Source organism: Athene noctua, chromosome 1, assembly GCF_965140245.1.
Source record: "Athene noctua chromosome 1, bAthNoc1.hap1.1, whole genome shotgun sequence".
In the NCBI taxonomy this organism is placed as follows: Eukaryota; Metazoa; Chordata; class Aves; order Strigiformes; family Strigidae; genus Athene; species Athene noctua.
Genome location: NC_134037.1, coordinates 86,321,062 through 86,336,601, shown reverse-complemented (window position 1 = coordinate 86,336,601; position 15,540 = coordinate 86,321,062). Strand labels below are relative to the sequence as shown.

The window sequence follows — 15,540 nt, the reverse complement described above, 5'->3', positions numbered from 1 at the left end:
AAGCCACAGTACACTTCTGTCTTGGCATAAAGATTTTGTATCCTGTTAGCTACCGCACATTAGAAAAGAAGTTAATAAACAAATTGTAGCCATAGCAAATACTCAACTGATCCCATCTGACTTATTTCCTTCTACCACTTGAACCCAGCCAAACAACAGAAAACAAGCAAGCTGAGATGAGGAATGGAAAATATATTTTCTTTAGTACTGAAGAAGTTCCAATGATTTAGATTCTTAACTTCAACTGTTACTTGTTTTAGAAAAAAAGTCAGAAAAACAAATTCACACAATAATAAAAAAGATTTGCAAAATTTTAATAGTATACCTGAGCTAGTTCATTCTTTGAAGAAACAACCTAGAGTATAAACCAGAGCTTATATGTACGTTTGTGACATACTCCACCCTTCAGAAAAAGCTGCAACAATGCCACACAGCTGCAGAAACAACTCCATTCCTCCTATGATCTTTTGGCTTTACAGGCAAATCCACTCAGCTCATCCCAAAACATATTTAAAAGCGATATCCCAAAATAACTTCCGATCTTTCTTCTCAGTTTAATGGTTTTCATAACGGTCTGTAAGCTTTTTAAACACCACACTGCTGCAGCAAGTGAATTCCTTCCCTTCAAATTGAATGAAATATGTAGGAATTGAGTTAGATCCATGTTATCTTAATCAAATCCTAATTCGCTAGGTAATTACCCAATTAAGTATGTTCATGGATGCTGAAGTTTGCAATGCATCCATCTTAGAAGCTATATATGCCCAGGATGTACTGTTTAAACTATCTTATCATCATGGCATAAGAAAAAATTGGAGAATAAATGACTGTGCCACACATAGCATATAATGAATACACTTGATATAGACTTCAAATTGACTTCAATTAAGTGATTTTTACACAGCATAAGACAAACACCGAGCTCCTGCTAGATTCACATAATACCAGAAGGATAATACACATGCGTATGTGGAGTCAGGCACACCTGGGAATATTTAAGAATTCCACAGAACGTAACTAAGCATTTCAGCCCACTACAAATTTTTTTTAATGACTTTCCAGTACAAATGTGCAGTTCTGATGCTCTGTTATTCCCAAATGATTTAGAATAAAATAACAAATTAGTAACTATCATCAACTCAGCAAAATTCTTTGGCAGGATAATGAAATCCAGATATTAGTTAAGACACACGGAAAACTAAGCAAAAACCCCCAAACTGATAACTACAAAAGCTTTGTATTCCATCTAATAATTTCTGTGATCTACCAGCCTAAACAATTAGTGGTCTGTGAAGACCATTCATTTCAGCCATGCAGCATGCAACAAAGCAGCACATAACACAATGCAAAAATGGCAAAGAAAACCAAGTGATGGCCATGCTAGTATTTGTCAAGGGTCTCCTTACCAAACAGTGAAATCCTATGCCTGACAAGAACTCCAAGTTTGCAGAACAGGCTGAAGACAAAAGAAAAATAAAAGAGAAGAGAAGGGAAAAGGAAAAAAATAAGGGTGGGGGGAGAAGAAAGAAAAAAATAACAGCTGATATATGAGCAAGAAAAGCAACATGATGTCACGCAGAAAGAATCAATTATCTGAGCAGAATGTGGGACAGAGTACTAAAGAAAGAGTTTTTAAGTGCATATCCTTAACAAACATGGTTAAATAAGCACATATTATAATTAAAGAAACAAAAAAAAAAAAATTAAAAGCAAAGCTAATTAATATAAAAGCGTCCTGTATGATAATCCACAAGGAAATAACCATCAAAGCTTTAAGAAGTAAAATGTGGTCAGTGTGCTATTCAGGATACCACTGACAATTTGAAAACAAAAGGTAAGGAAATCAGATTAATTGAAGTGTTTGATGGAAAATGCTTAACTAGTCCGATCTGGATCTTGTAATCTTGAACACTACTAATTTCTTTTCAAACATTACTTTTTAAACACACTTAACATGAAAAATAGCTGCTTACATGGTTAAAAACCAACAAAAATGGAAATGATCAATTATTTCATTTCACATGTTTGAATTACTTCCCGTGCTGACGAGCAGTGCCCCATTTAGAACAATGAACAATGAAATTTTGTGTTAATTCACAGAAGCAGGAGCACACTGCCCTACCCAAATTTACCTGGCCTCCAGATTTCGGAGGGGTTATCTCACTCTTCATGCTCCAGTTTAGGATGAGCATTTTCTCCAAGAGTAACATCAATTTTGGTGTTATTTTTTATGCTGCAAAACCCCTCATCTGCTATAAATGACATGAACAATATCATGTCATTTTATTAAGCTATTTAATTATTAGGCACACAGGCTGGCTATCAACCTCTGATTTAAAAGCAAAAGATACCATGAGCATGTCTGCACAGTTTATGGATGAGATCTGAACATGTTGTTCCATTGACAGACAAGAGCATGGTGCCAAATGGAAACATTATGTCCAGAATCAGAACAGCCAGGTTAATGTGGTGTTGAATCCAGCTAATTAGCCAGTGCACAGTGATCCATTATAGCAACAGCAACTGCTCTGTTTTAGAAATGAGTCTGGTTGGTGCATGTTCTGGGATCTCAGTTCACTTTTTATTCCATGAGGCAGACACATACTATATATTCTTTATGAGGATCCTGGTTCACCCAGTCCAACTGGAAAAGCTGTACAGAAGCATGTTAGCATCATATAAATCTTGTGTCCATTCTAACAAAGACATTAAATAGCTCACAATCTATCTTGATAATTTCCTAACATATGAATGTTACACAACTGACTGTAGCATTCAGCAGATGTTATGTTTTCACAAAGTCAGACTGAACCTATTATCTCCAGTATAATTAGTTTAGGTTAAATAAATAAATAAATTAAAATGTCCAAATGGCCAGTACTCAGACTGATGTCCAGAACTGATTTTATACAACTGCTGTAGTACAAGGACTCGTAAGATAGTCTAAGGGATGAAAAATTCAAATAGCCCAGTCCTGAAAAGGTTAGTTACAAATAAGATGTAATGTAATGACACCATATTTCAGGAAAAGGTCTGACTCATATTTGCCCAAAACCAGATCTGGACTTAATGTATTTGCTGAACATGGAATAGTTATTGCACTTGTTACTGTCACCGCATCAATACTCAATATACCAATACTCAAAATTACACTGTTCTGTATCTTAATGAATGCAAACATCATAATTGGAAAAAGAAAGCAGCCAGGAACTGCCGTAAACTTGAAGAAAGTCCTATGTATGAGTTGTACTCAAACAAATCTAAAGGGAAAACTCAACAGAATTTCCAAAATTCAGCTTTGGCCAACTCCCTACAATACTGCAGGGGGGGGGGGGCGGGGGACACCAACAAAAAAATGTTGGGAATCTATTAAAATGGCCCAAAACAACCCTTCAGTAAAAGGATCATATAATTTAGTTTCTAGAATCTTTGTGTCTTGGTAATTAAGAAATAAACTGCTCAGTAGCACTGGTTTATAGCTATCATTCATCCAAGGTTTCCTTGCATATGTTTTCTTCTCTTTGGCTGACAATTCTGGATGGAAGGTAACTCAATTAAGTATGGCAGCAGCTCTGATCGTACTGCTGGGCTATGAGTTCAGGAATGTCACACAGCTAGACAGCACATGTGCATGTCCTGAATTTATGCAGCATGTATGCTGATACATCCATGTTTGCCATATTCCAGAAGTATGGGGTTTTATTGACTTAACAACTATGAAAAAATTATTACCCAAGACATTTCAGACAGAAGACCCTCAGCTTATAGAGTGGAAAAATTATCTAGATGCATTCATTTTGACAAAGATTTTTAATTATTTGGAGAATGCCATTCAGCTAAGCTGCCAGATTAGATTAGTCCATGAGATGGCACAGGGTCGAGACAGCCATTACTTACTTATGCTTAGTATTGTTGCTAGAAACTTCACTCGGTAGTCATACGATCTTGCAAACCCTGCATGTCTGTATGACCACCAACTGGCTGTCAGCCTCAAAGAACAGCAATACAGTTTTGCATGATTCAGTACCCAATAACAGCCAAGAAGGCAACCATGATACCTATACATTACGGGTATGCAGTAGGTCCTGTGTGAACCTTATAGCCCACCTTATTAAATGGGAAATATAGGTTTCAATTAAATCAGGAGAGAAATTAAGCAAAAACATCTTAGAGAGATGGTATAAGAATAGATAATTTCAGAGAAAGGATCAAATGGATATCTCTGTCATATTACTGCTGTTAGTACTATTTAGAAAACCAAAAAGCAGAAAGAATACAACTCTCATTTTTACTTTTTATGGTGGACAGTAATAATGGTACTTACTGAAACTCAGTTATAAATAAGTTTGGCTTTTAAATCTACCACAAAATTTTGTAGGAATAGTTATTTCAGTATATATCTATTTCCAACAGTGAAAACTGATACACAATTGTATAGTCTGTGCCACAGACTATACAACTGATGCACTGTTGCACATAACACTAAATTTAAGTTTCCTGCATGCTAAAATCATCACCACTACCTTTAAAACAGCATAGAACCATAACACTGTACTCCTCTCGTCGTTCTATGCAATGAATTTTCCTAACAGAAAAAGAAAGTGAAAAAACTTTAATTTGCATGTTCATAAAAATATTTCTCTGCCTCCCACTTCTCACTTACCCACAACCAACTGCCGTTTAAAGACAAACACACATATGCATACATATGAATACTATTTTAAGTTTTACCTCGTCACCATTTCTTTCTCTTTATTAGAGGCATGGCCTCCACTGCTGAGAGGCCTACTCGCTGCAGATAAGAAATACAGGCGATGATTTTTAAAATACTGATCAATCAAAGGAAGCACAACCTGAAATTACATCAGAAAGAAGTGGTTATCTCAGGGCTTTCTTTACTATGTTCTGTATTACTCTTTATAAGTCACAACTAAAGACAGGAGATTTCAATTATGTTTTCTGTTTTAAAATGTCTATGTATTTTGTCTCTAATGTCTATTCCTCTTTGCATTTATTTAGTATTCAAGGCACTTAAAATGTCATCAGGAAAGGCAGAAGAAAAAATTTCACATTATCTCTGGGACTTGAACTATGGTTTTTTTGAGGAGGAGTACAAAGCAGAAAGTATAATTTCATTTTATCTCTCATTTTAAGACTTTTCCTGTACCACATACCCAGACATAACTATTGTTCTTCGTGCCTTTTAATGCTCGTTTAAGAAAAATTCACGTTCAACTGTCAGCACATTAGCAGCACTTAATTCTAGATGCTACTAAATAAAACTCACAAAACACCCTCACTCATTAAGGGCTTGTCCACAGAAGTATTCCTGTTTACTTCTTGGGGTGACCATAGTGTCCACTGCAGGTGTCAGCCATGGAGAGATCCAAAATAAACAGCCAATAAAAGAAATCTGAAATTGCTTCCTTTTTGGAGCATAGTTCGAAAGAAGGTGGAATGCTAGCTTCTGAGTCAATGAACTGGCAAATAGTTCCACACAGAAGTACTTTAAGGTACTGAGATTACAATTTACTGCAAGAATACCAGGGTTAGAAAATGCTGCAGACAGCTGCCTTTGCTTATTCATTAATGAATTCAGAAAGCACCTTGAATATGCAAACACAATACAAGCTTTTACATGCAAAAGGCATAAGCAGATTTTCTTAATTTATAATGTATAAAACCTTGACACAATAAGAATTGGGCTGATTGGAATCTCATGACTTTCAGCAAGGGGAAATGCAAAGTCCTGCACCTGAGGAGGAATAACCCCAGGTACCAGTACACAGAGGGCTGACTAGCTGGAAACCAGCTTTGCAGAGAAAGACCAGGGGGTCTCAGTTGACATCAAAGTGACCATGAGCCAACAATGCACCCACACTGCAAAGGTGACCACAACATCCTGGTATATTAGACAGAGCATTGTCAGCAGGTCCAGGGAGGTGATTCTTCCTCTCTACTCAGCACTGGTGAGGCCACATCTGAAGTGCTGTGTCTGGTTCTGGGCTCCCCAGTACAAGAGAAACATGGACGTACTGGAGAGACAGTCCAGTGAAGGGCCACAAAGATGATAAAGGAGGAGAGATTGAGGGAACTGAGACTCTAGACTGGAGAAGGAAAGGCTCAGGGAGGATTTCATCAATATGTATAAATATCTGAAGGGGGTGTGTGTGAAGAAGATGAAGCGAGGCTCTTTTCAGTTGTGGCTAATGACAGGACCAGAGGTAATGGGTACAAATTGAAGCACAGGAGGTTCCCTCTGACCATCAATAAACATTTTTTTACTTTGAGGGTGACTGAGCACTGACACAGGTTGCCCAGAAAGACTGCAGTCTCCAGCCTTGGAGATAATCAAAAGCTGTCTGGACAGAGTCTTGGGCAACCTGCTCTAGGTGACGCTGCTTGAGCAGTGAAGTTAGACTAGATGCTAAAGGGCCCTTCCAACCTCAGCCATTCTGTGATGGAGACATCAGCATGGTTTTAAAACAAGGAAAGAAATAAGGTGATACTGACAGATAGGTAGCTGTGTTAATTTCAATAACTATTGCTCACATTTATCTGCCTGATGACTGTAGAAGAGAAAAGTCTTCAGAATTAGATTAAAACACTAAACAGAAAATATAGGGAGGTTATGAGTAACATCATATGAGTAGTTGCATATCAAGAAGTAAAGAAATAATGAAAATAAGAATATAGTTCTGTAATTTTTTCACATCTATACTTCATGCTAGACTACTTCCAAGCTATTCTTATTATTGTTTTTAATTAATAAAATAATTAATTTAACACAGAAAAGTGCAACTATAACAATAATCTAGTTTACTAACAAATACTTTTTTATTTCAACTACTTACAAAGTTGACAAAGAATAAGCAAAGATATACTGTACTTTAGCAAAAAACTTGATTTCTTGCTCATATGGGAAGTGCTCTCCTTTGCCTCTGCTGCCACCATCTGCAGAGAGAAGAAAATTAAGCTCCCTGATATAGATCTTAATTACAATCTGCTCTGCATTTTTCTTAGAAAGTGCACACTATAAACAAATAATACTGGTCATCTTTAGATGTAGATTTAACATACCACAAACAGTACACACACTAGTTAAAGCAGCATTTTATGACTACCTCATAAGAAGTTAAGTTACAGCAAATAAAATGTGTAAAGAATAATTATTCATATCTTCATAAAAGTGCAGATATCTCATAGTCCAAAGAGGTATGGATATTTTTGTGAAATGAAAATCTGGTCCTGTGCTTGTAGTTTTCCAGTTATTGGTGACAGTTTGGAAGCCTGAACTCATATTGTAATGGAAAATCTTTCTCCAGTTGTTCCCAGAAGAAACAGAATTACTCAATTTTAACTCCTTATTTGTGGACTTTGTCTAAAGAACAAAATTAATGGTTAGAACTACTCAACCGAAATTAAAATTGTTTCAGTTCCCCCATTACTATAAAAATCAAATACTCTTTACAGACATAATCTGGTACAGCTCCCAGACTATTTATCTTTCATTATCTTCTTTTTACTAATTCACTGAGAGACACGAATGGTATTTTTTCCTTCAGTATTTATTCTGAATAATAATCAGGCATTAGCATCTAAAGTAACCCAATGAATTATCAAGACCAGACTTTTGCTACTGTAAGTAACCATGGCATATAATAATTCATAAATTTGATAATTTCCACTTTAAAACTAGATAGGCTTTTGGATGAACGTTGATTTATTCAATCGCCCTGCCATTTCTGCTATTAATACTGTCAATTAAAACATCTATGCCTAGGCATGAGGCACAGTATGTGGCACTGCAACTCTCGTGGTCACACAGAAGCTGCATCTGACCAGGCTTTTTGGCTTTTGCTGCTCATTTGAGAATTTGACTTGGGTCACCAAACTTTTTAATTTTTTTATCTTTAACAAAAGCCTATCTAGTTAAATCCTTTCCCTCATAGCAATGTTTACGAAACACATGCTGGGAGTTTGTGAAAGAACATTCCCATTGTAGGAGTTTGTTAAAGAGGTTTCTGTACTCAACTTTCTTCTCCACAGAAAATTTCAGAATGGTACAAATGACTGGTTTAATTCGCTCTCTGAAAAAGGGATTACATGTGAATAGTAAACATTAATGTGCACATGTGAAAGATTATCAATTTGTGCATAAATACAAGGAGGCAGCTAATTTTCTTTTTCAAAGAATGAAAGTCATCACGCATTTTGGTTGAACATTTTTCCTCCGATGAATGAATATGGGAAACTGGAATGAATATATGAACTACATAACTTTTCAAAATCCATCATCAACAACTATAGGAAACTAGAGGGAAAAATCTTAGTCCAAGATTGTGTCATTTTTAAAAAATTTTCTAGTCGTTTTTACAGTATCAAACGTCTTAGTTAATAATTCTTAAGAAAATGAACAAGAAGTACTATACCAAACTCCAGAATGTACTGATGGGCTTCATCCACATATCTTATAAGTTGCTGAAGAAAACTGTAGGCAAAGCGTTTCTCAATGGAAGGTGTGTCTAATTCCAGGTCCTTAATTCCTCTGCAAAAAGAAGCAAGTAATTTTTCACACATACAGAAGGACTCAAAGCAGTCTTACCTCTCCATGTAGTTTGACACCATTTTCTCTAGTTAACTGCTTATTAACATAAGAATTGTTCTCTGTTTGAAGTATATAGTACTCTTAGGCTTATTTAGGTTTTGAGCAATTTGTTGAGATACACACAGATTTCCCAAGTAGAAGGCTACAGAAAAATGAGACAAGTCAATTAGATTAAGCCAGTATCACTGTAATTTCTTTCCCTTACTTGTAAGGCATTTCTATCTTGTATTTCCTTCCAGGGACTGATTCTTGGGTGAGGAAATTTTGAAACTGCCAAAATACTTTGATTTTAAAAATCAAACCAGAAGTAAATCTAGTCTACCTCATCATGACTTTTCCTCAAAACTCTGTTTGTAATGGAAGAACTTTGAATAGCTATGTAGCATTTTTGAAAAATCAGGCGAACAGCAAAACAGTGATGGAATTGCAGTTTACCTTTTCCAGTATGTTCCATAATAGTTACTAGTCTGATATGAAAATCTTATCTTCCTTCAAACAAGTATGAATCTGCAGAGAGTGGTTCCATGACATAGGCTGATGTCGACTAGCAACAAGTCGGCAATGACATAAGCCTTGATTCTGCAGGATCAGGACTTTAATGACAGCACATGAAGAAGCTGTGCTTAACCCGCAAGTGAGTCAGTCACCCCACTGTCAGTCACTAATGCACTAAGTACATTAGTACTCAGTTATTTTGTAAATTAAAATAGTATATCTACAGAATATAACTGTGTAGTACAGATTTCTGCTTTAAATTACAATACTGCTCACAGTAGGGTGCAGCTTCAGAAGAGATTCTGGAACTAAACCAGCTTTGTCACCTGATACTTGTAAGGCTATAGTAGTGTCTGCTTCATTAAGATTATGTGATCAAGGACCTTCTCCATGCAAAAGGGGGTACTAAAAGGGAAGCCATAAACAAGAACACAGAGACACAAACCTGGTAGACAAGGGATAAAGGAGACAATGCTGGAGACCAAAAGTCTCCAGTTACTAATTAATGGGCCATTAAGAAGCTTCAGGCACACCTTTAGAGAGGGCCACCCGGAATTTGTAACTCCTAAGAGGAAGGGCATGGAGAACATGAGGATTTGGAATATTCGAGGCAGGTCAGTGGAAGTACACAAACTGATTATGGAATGTGCAGGGGAGGAGGATCAAGGAAGAGCAAAGGGGCAAAAAGACAAAAAGGGATATAAAAGGAGCCAGTCACATGTAACCCATGGCCTGTCAATACAGTTGTTTGTCTGACTGAGCCCTGTGCCTCATAACTAGAGCCTGTCCCATCTTCTTATATCCTTTCTTACCTATCTCTCTATCTAATCTCACTCACTACCCCATATGTGTGATGCGAGGAATAAGTGCCAGCTACTGGCAAGACCAGTGTGAGTGGATACTGGGCCAGCAACTGGAGTCAGACTTGACCAGTGGAGTTGCCTCCAGGCCTGTGATTAATGAGGGTACAAGTATCAGCAGCTGGAGAGGCCCTGGCTTTTGGGAACATCTCTATGGGTCCCACAGACTTTGAGCCCAGTGCCAGCTACTTCAGGGACTGGCATGAGTGATTTTGGTGTTAGCAGAGTCAGACACTGGTGGGGTGTAAGACACTGGTGGGGTGTAAGGCATCCCTGGTCTGTGGTGTCTGCAACTGGAGCAAGTGGGAGTCCCGGTTGCCAGCTACTGGGGAGGGAATCCTGTGTGCCCCAAAAAGCAGCTAATGGGAGGGCAGCGGTGTTAGTAAGTCAAGTGAAGGGCTCAGCACCAGCAGCTGGAGTGGGACCATGAGTCACAGGCCATGTCTGAGTGCCATGTGCTTGGCAGGGGGCAAGTGTTTGTATCTTCCCTAAACCCAGTGTGTATGAGGGTGCACTAGACTAGAATGGTCACTGTCAAATAAAAGACTAGAAAGAAATGTGTGCAAGGCATTATGTGGCAGAAAGTCAAGTGGTAAGCAGACCAAAGGAAAACATCAATCAGATGCTTGTTTGTTTAGACAGTGCAGTGGTCACAGGGGCAGCAAGTACATTGAGCTTAACTTGATAGGAAGGCCTGCATTTGACTAGCACAGGAGGATGTAGATGTGGCATGAACTATTTACTAGATGATGGGTGTGTCCAAGTTAACAATTACCTTACCATCCCTTTTAGCCTTCCACTCTGACAATAAACCATAAGCCACTTTTTACTTGTGTTTAAGTTAGTTAGAAATAAAAAGGATTAGTCAGAAAGGAACATTTAACCTTGAATACAGCTGAAGAATCTTTTGTCATTTTGACAGGGGATGAGAAAAGAAACCTCTGCTGACTGACATCCTTCTTTGTACATCCTACACCATTGAAGGGAAGTAAATTGAATTATTCTAGCTACCCTGAAAGGTTTTGCCTAGAATTATTAGATTAGTTGTGGGACTTTATAAGTGGGCTGAATTTCATATGTGATATAAAAGAAAGGAAGTAGGCACATTTTAAGTAGATGCCAGGCTAATTAATTCACAATGATTACTTAAATCCATCTCTGTGACTATTTTGTTCACTTACTTCAAGTCATAAATCTCCGATATACTTTCAGCCTTTCCTAGTGATTCACATTTCTTAAGCCACACTGATGAGGCAGACAAGCCCTGAATTTAATTAAAATTTAATCCACAGTGCATTTCGTAGGTAAATATGTCGTATTAAAACCAAAAGGAATTATGCATGTCATTCTGCAGAGAATAGCATGTATATGTACTAAATTATGAATGTTCTGTTGACTACTACATTTATTCCCTATTATTACATTTACACTGTGGATTATTAAAAAAATGTTTTTTAAAACCATCACTTTCAACTTTTAAAATATTTTAATAACACTACAAATTAACTCAGTTGAAAGAAATGAGCAGTAGATTTTAGAAATAAAACTGTCTGTCTTATTAAAGCAATTGCCTAGAATTTCCTAGAGAGGTACATGCACCTGACCTGTAATGCAGACTATCACTTGTATAAAATTAACAAATTTACTAACAGTTGGATGTATGGAGACACATCAGAGAAAAAAAGCAATGTCGAGAGGAGAGGCAGAAAACACACAGAGATTCTGGAGAACTCTGCTTGTGCCTTACAAAAACCCTGCTACTAACTCTGTGATCCATTTCTTCCTTACAGTGTTCAATATGAAGGACCTCATCCTTGCTCCCAGGTACTGAAACCTAAAAATGACCGTAGAATTTCTTTAGATTTTAAAATATAAAATTTTTAAAAGTACTGAAAAGTATTGGAAACATTCTGTGACACTAATACTGAACAGAGCATTACCTGGAGACAACATATCCATTAATCTGTAGAAATTTCAGAATATCTTGTGCTTTTTCTCTGTCCTTGGCTTTTTCTTTGGCTGTGAGTGTATCATAAGGAACAAGAAGAGGATGGTTGCCTCCTCCTACTATGAAACATCGAGAGAATTAAAAAGCAGTTACCATAATGACATGGTAAGTCCTGGTATGTAAAAGCCCTGTCAGAAAAATACATATAGCACATTACAGTAAATTCTAGTCTGAAATAACAACAATGCACTTTTCTGACTTTTTACAAACCTAAAAAGTACTCAGACAGAAACTTTAGATGTGACCTCAAACATAATTCTAACATTATAAACTGATGCAAGTTCCTGGTAAACATGTTAAACCTACTGCAAAAACTCTTAAAGAAGAAAAAAGTCCTTAACTGTTACAAACATGTATTATAATTAGAACTTCATGTAATGAAACTGAAAATATTTCAATAAATAACACCTAATTTCATAAGAAAACCTAGATATAAACAAATACATAAACATATAGAGCCCTGCTTTTAAACATTCTGATGACAGCAAAAAGGGTTCATGGAGTTTAGCAAGATATACACATATCTAAAAATATATGAAAGTAATATAGTTCTACCTTACAGTAAAAAATTAGACAGAAAACTAGAGTACATTATTCAAATGTGGTTCAGGCAACTGTCCAATGTGATCAAAAGAATGCTGCCAAAACAGAGAGATAAAGAGAAGAACTGCATTTGTATTGCTTACATATAGCTGATGTATTAACACCTCTCTGAATGTAGATAGTTAATTTGGTAGGAAAATAAAGTTGTTATTATTAATATAAATATCTGCATAAAAAGCAACAATCTTAAGATTTCACCTTCTGAAATCACCATCATATAGCAGAACACAATAAATTCCTATGATAATTGCCACGAAACCCTAGGATATTGTAACCGTAATAATTAGACTTATCTCAGAAAAAAAATACTACAGCAAGTCTCTAGTAATAATATTTTTAAAAAGGAAAAACTCCCTCTAGAAAATATTGGAGGCATATCCATAGGTGATTTCATAAGCCCCATATACTAAAATTTTCCATTTGTGCTGTCTGAATCTGTTTAAGTACATGCAAAGTGGTAAACTAGTGGGCAAGTTTGATGTTTGGTTTTCTTTGGTTTGGGTTTTGTAGGAAGTACAACCTTTAACATTGGGATGATTGGGTTTTATTCTTTCTTCACAAATGTGATCTAATTCCACCTTACTACAGCTGAAGGAAGACATACAAAAATTCATATAAGCACAGTAAGCATACATGCCCTATCTATGGAACTTATTAAGACTATAAAAGATCATTCACTCTACAATTAATACACACAAAGCGTATTCAGTGAAGGTGACTGACACTTGTAATTTTTGGGTGGCTAGCATACCTGGTATATGTGAAAAGCCTGAAATGAAGAAAAGAAGCATTTTTTATCTGAAGTCTGTGTTACTCTTCTGTCCTTTACCCATTTATTAAAAAAAATATATATATTTCAAGACTAGCATATGTATATACTGGAGGAAAAAAACTCGCTCTGCTGACAAATATGTCTACTTTCCACATGAAAAAACTCTCCATCAGAAACCTCTCCTTCACTCACTATGGCTGACTCTAACCTTCTCAGTGTTATGCTCCTTTGCACAACACTACAAATACTATGCAGTGTTCTCACTGAAGTGCTGCCCAGAGGCAAAAATCTGCTTCCAAAGCTGCCAAATACAGTAGATCCATTTAAATATCTAAATGTCTATGATTTCCTGGACTTAGCCTATCCTGTGACAAATTATGCTGAAGAAAGTTTTAAAAAAAAAAACTATAAAAATGAAAATAAAAGCTGTATTAAGGGGAAATATAATTAAAGGCATGGAAATTCATAGCAATTTATCAAATGTACTTCCATGTGGAACTGTACTTCTTCATAAAACCTTAATTACTGTATCTTTGCTGGAAGCTTACAACTAATAAGAAAAGCAAGCATACAGTTATTAAAAAAAAGGCCAAGTTTAGTGCATACAGTTAGACTTGACACCTTTGGACAAGACAAAACCCTAGCTTCACTCATTTGCAAATAAGAACTTGCTGTTTCTCCAAATACTGTTTCCTCCATGTGCAAATATAATATCTGCAGAAAAAAACTCAGCTTTAACACAAAGAAATTACTTTAACACAGAAGAAAACCAACAAAACATACAAAAAATGACAAAATTTGCCATTTAGGTAAGCAGATATCATGGAGCACATGCAATTTTTATGTGGAATCAAGAATCTCCTCTAGGTTTATCCAGTTGTCAGTTCAATACATGAAACCTGCAGTTCTTAGTAAATAACCTTTTAGATCTACCTGCAATAAAAGAAGTAATTCAGATTAAATCAGAGCCCATTGGGTAATAGCCTGAAAGATCAATGCTAGGAGGAAAATGTATTAATGTACCTTAAATTTATTTACAAGCTTTAACTTCTCTTCCTTTGATATATTTGAATTGGTAAACTACTTCAACAGGAACTGTTACACTAAGTACTATAAAAACTTCCAGGCAATAAAAATCACAAAATATTTAAATAAGACTAGATACTTTGTTGTTTCTTCTTTGTCAATTTAAATTTGCTGTTACTTCTTTTTATTTTTCAATCTGTTTTCTCAAATACATGACCTATGATAATTATAGAGAATTTAAAATACCATAAAAGCCTATAGATAATATTACCTTTTGCTTCAAGCTCCATTTTCTTTTTCTTTGCCCATATGTTATGGTAGTTTTCGGCCATCATCTCAGCCATAGCCTTAGGAAAATGGAGAGCTTAGTGATATGTGTTGCAATGGTTAACTCCCAAGAACAATAATATTCTGGTTGATATTAAATAACAAATTTTGTTTTCTGGGTGGTTCGATACAATTACACTGAAATGGTTCACTGAAAACAAGAAAGTTTACTGAAAGATTATGGTGCAGAATTTGGGTAGGATGGGTATATGTATAGGAATCAGAAACCTGGTGTGGAAAACTGTTAATATGAAAAAGGAAGAACCACAAAGACGACTATAGTCTGGAAAGAGTACTGGGGTGTCAAACAGGGGTAAACTCAAAACAATGTCAGCAAGAACCTCCTGAAGGCCCTGGTAAGGGAAAAGAAGAAGAGCAAGCCAGAAGATTGAATCAAGATGGTTCCTGCTGGCTGTGACAGGCTGACTATAAAACCATGTATAGCCTGGCAAGGCGGATACTCATTTGTGTGAGTACACTGTTAAATGCACCAACCATTTTACCAGGGACTCCATAGATGCAGCCACATTTTTTTATTCAGGATGAAATTCTCCTTCAATGTGCACAAAAATTAGTTATTTCTTCCTATAAAACAAACTCTTTGAGACTGGTAAAGTAGAAGCTAGATCCCAAACTAATTAAAAGACAGACAAGCTCTCCAGTCTCTAACTAGTAGAAACTACTATTTCAACATTAAACCACTGTTTAAATCCACCTCTTCTGTCCTGATTGTATACCCTCTAGCTGTACACAGTGGGGGAATTTTTTTCTGTGAATTTCATTTTTCACTTCTCTCACAGACCTACAGAAACATTCTTCTCATCTTCAGTAAGGGTTTTGA

At 36.2% G+C, this 15,540-nt stretch overlaps 1 protein-coding gene across 6 annotated transcripts in view; it reads right to left on the bottom strand.

The window, feature by feature from the left end:
• Positions 1–15,540, bottom strand: part of RYR2 (ryanodine receptor 2) — a 431,008-nt gene that overhangs the window by 98,000 nt on the left and 317,468 nt on the right. For 4 of the 6 annotated variants that reach the window (XM_074896823.1, XM_074896825.1, XM_074896826.1 and 1 more), the window contains 6 exons: positions 14,644–14,719; positions 11,904–12,030; positions 8,433–8,548; positions 6,890–6,954; positions 4,732–4,853; positions 1,407–1,456 (listed from right to left, as the gene is read on the bottom strand). In XM_074896823.1, the coding sequence (XP_074752924.1) occupies positions 1,407–1,456; positions 4,732–4,853; positions 6,890–6,954; positions 8,433–8,548; positions 11,904–12,030; positions 14,644–14,719 (556 nt within the window). The remainder of the gene's footprint in view (positions 1–1,406; positions 1,457–4,731; positions 4,854–6,889; positions 6,955–8,432; positions 8,549–11,903; positions 12,031–14,643; positions 14,720–15,540) is intronic. The other 2 variants (XM_074896824.1, XM_074896829.1) reach the window with 1 other exon arrangement.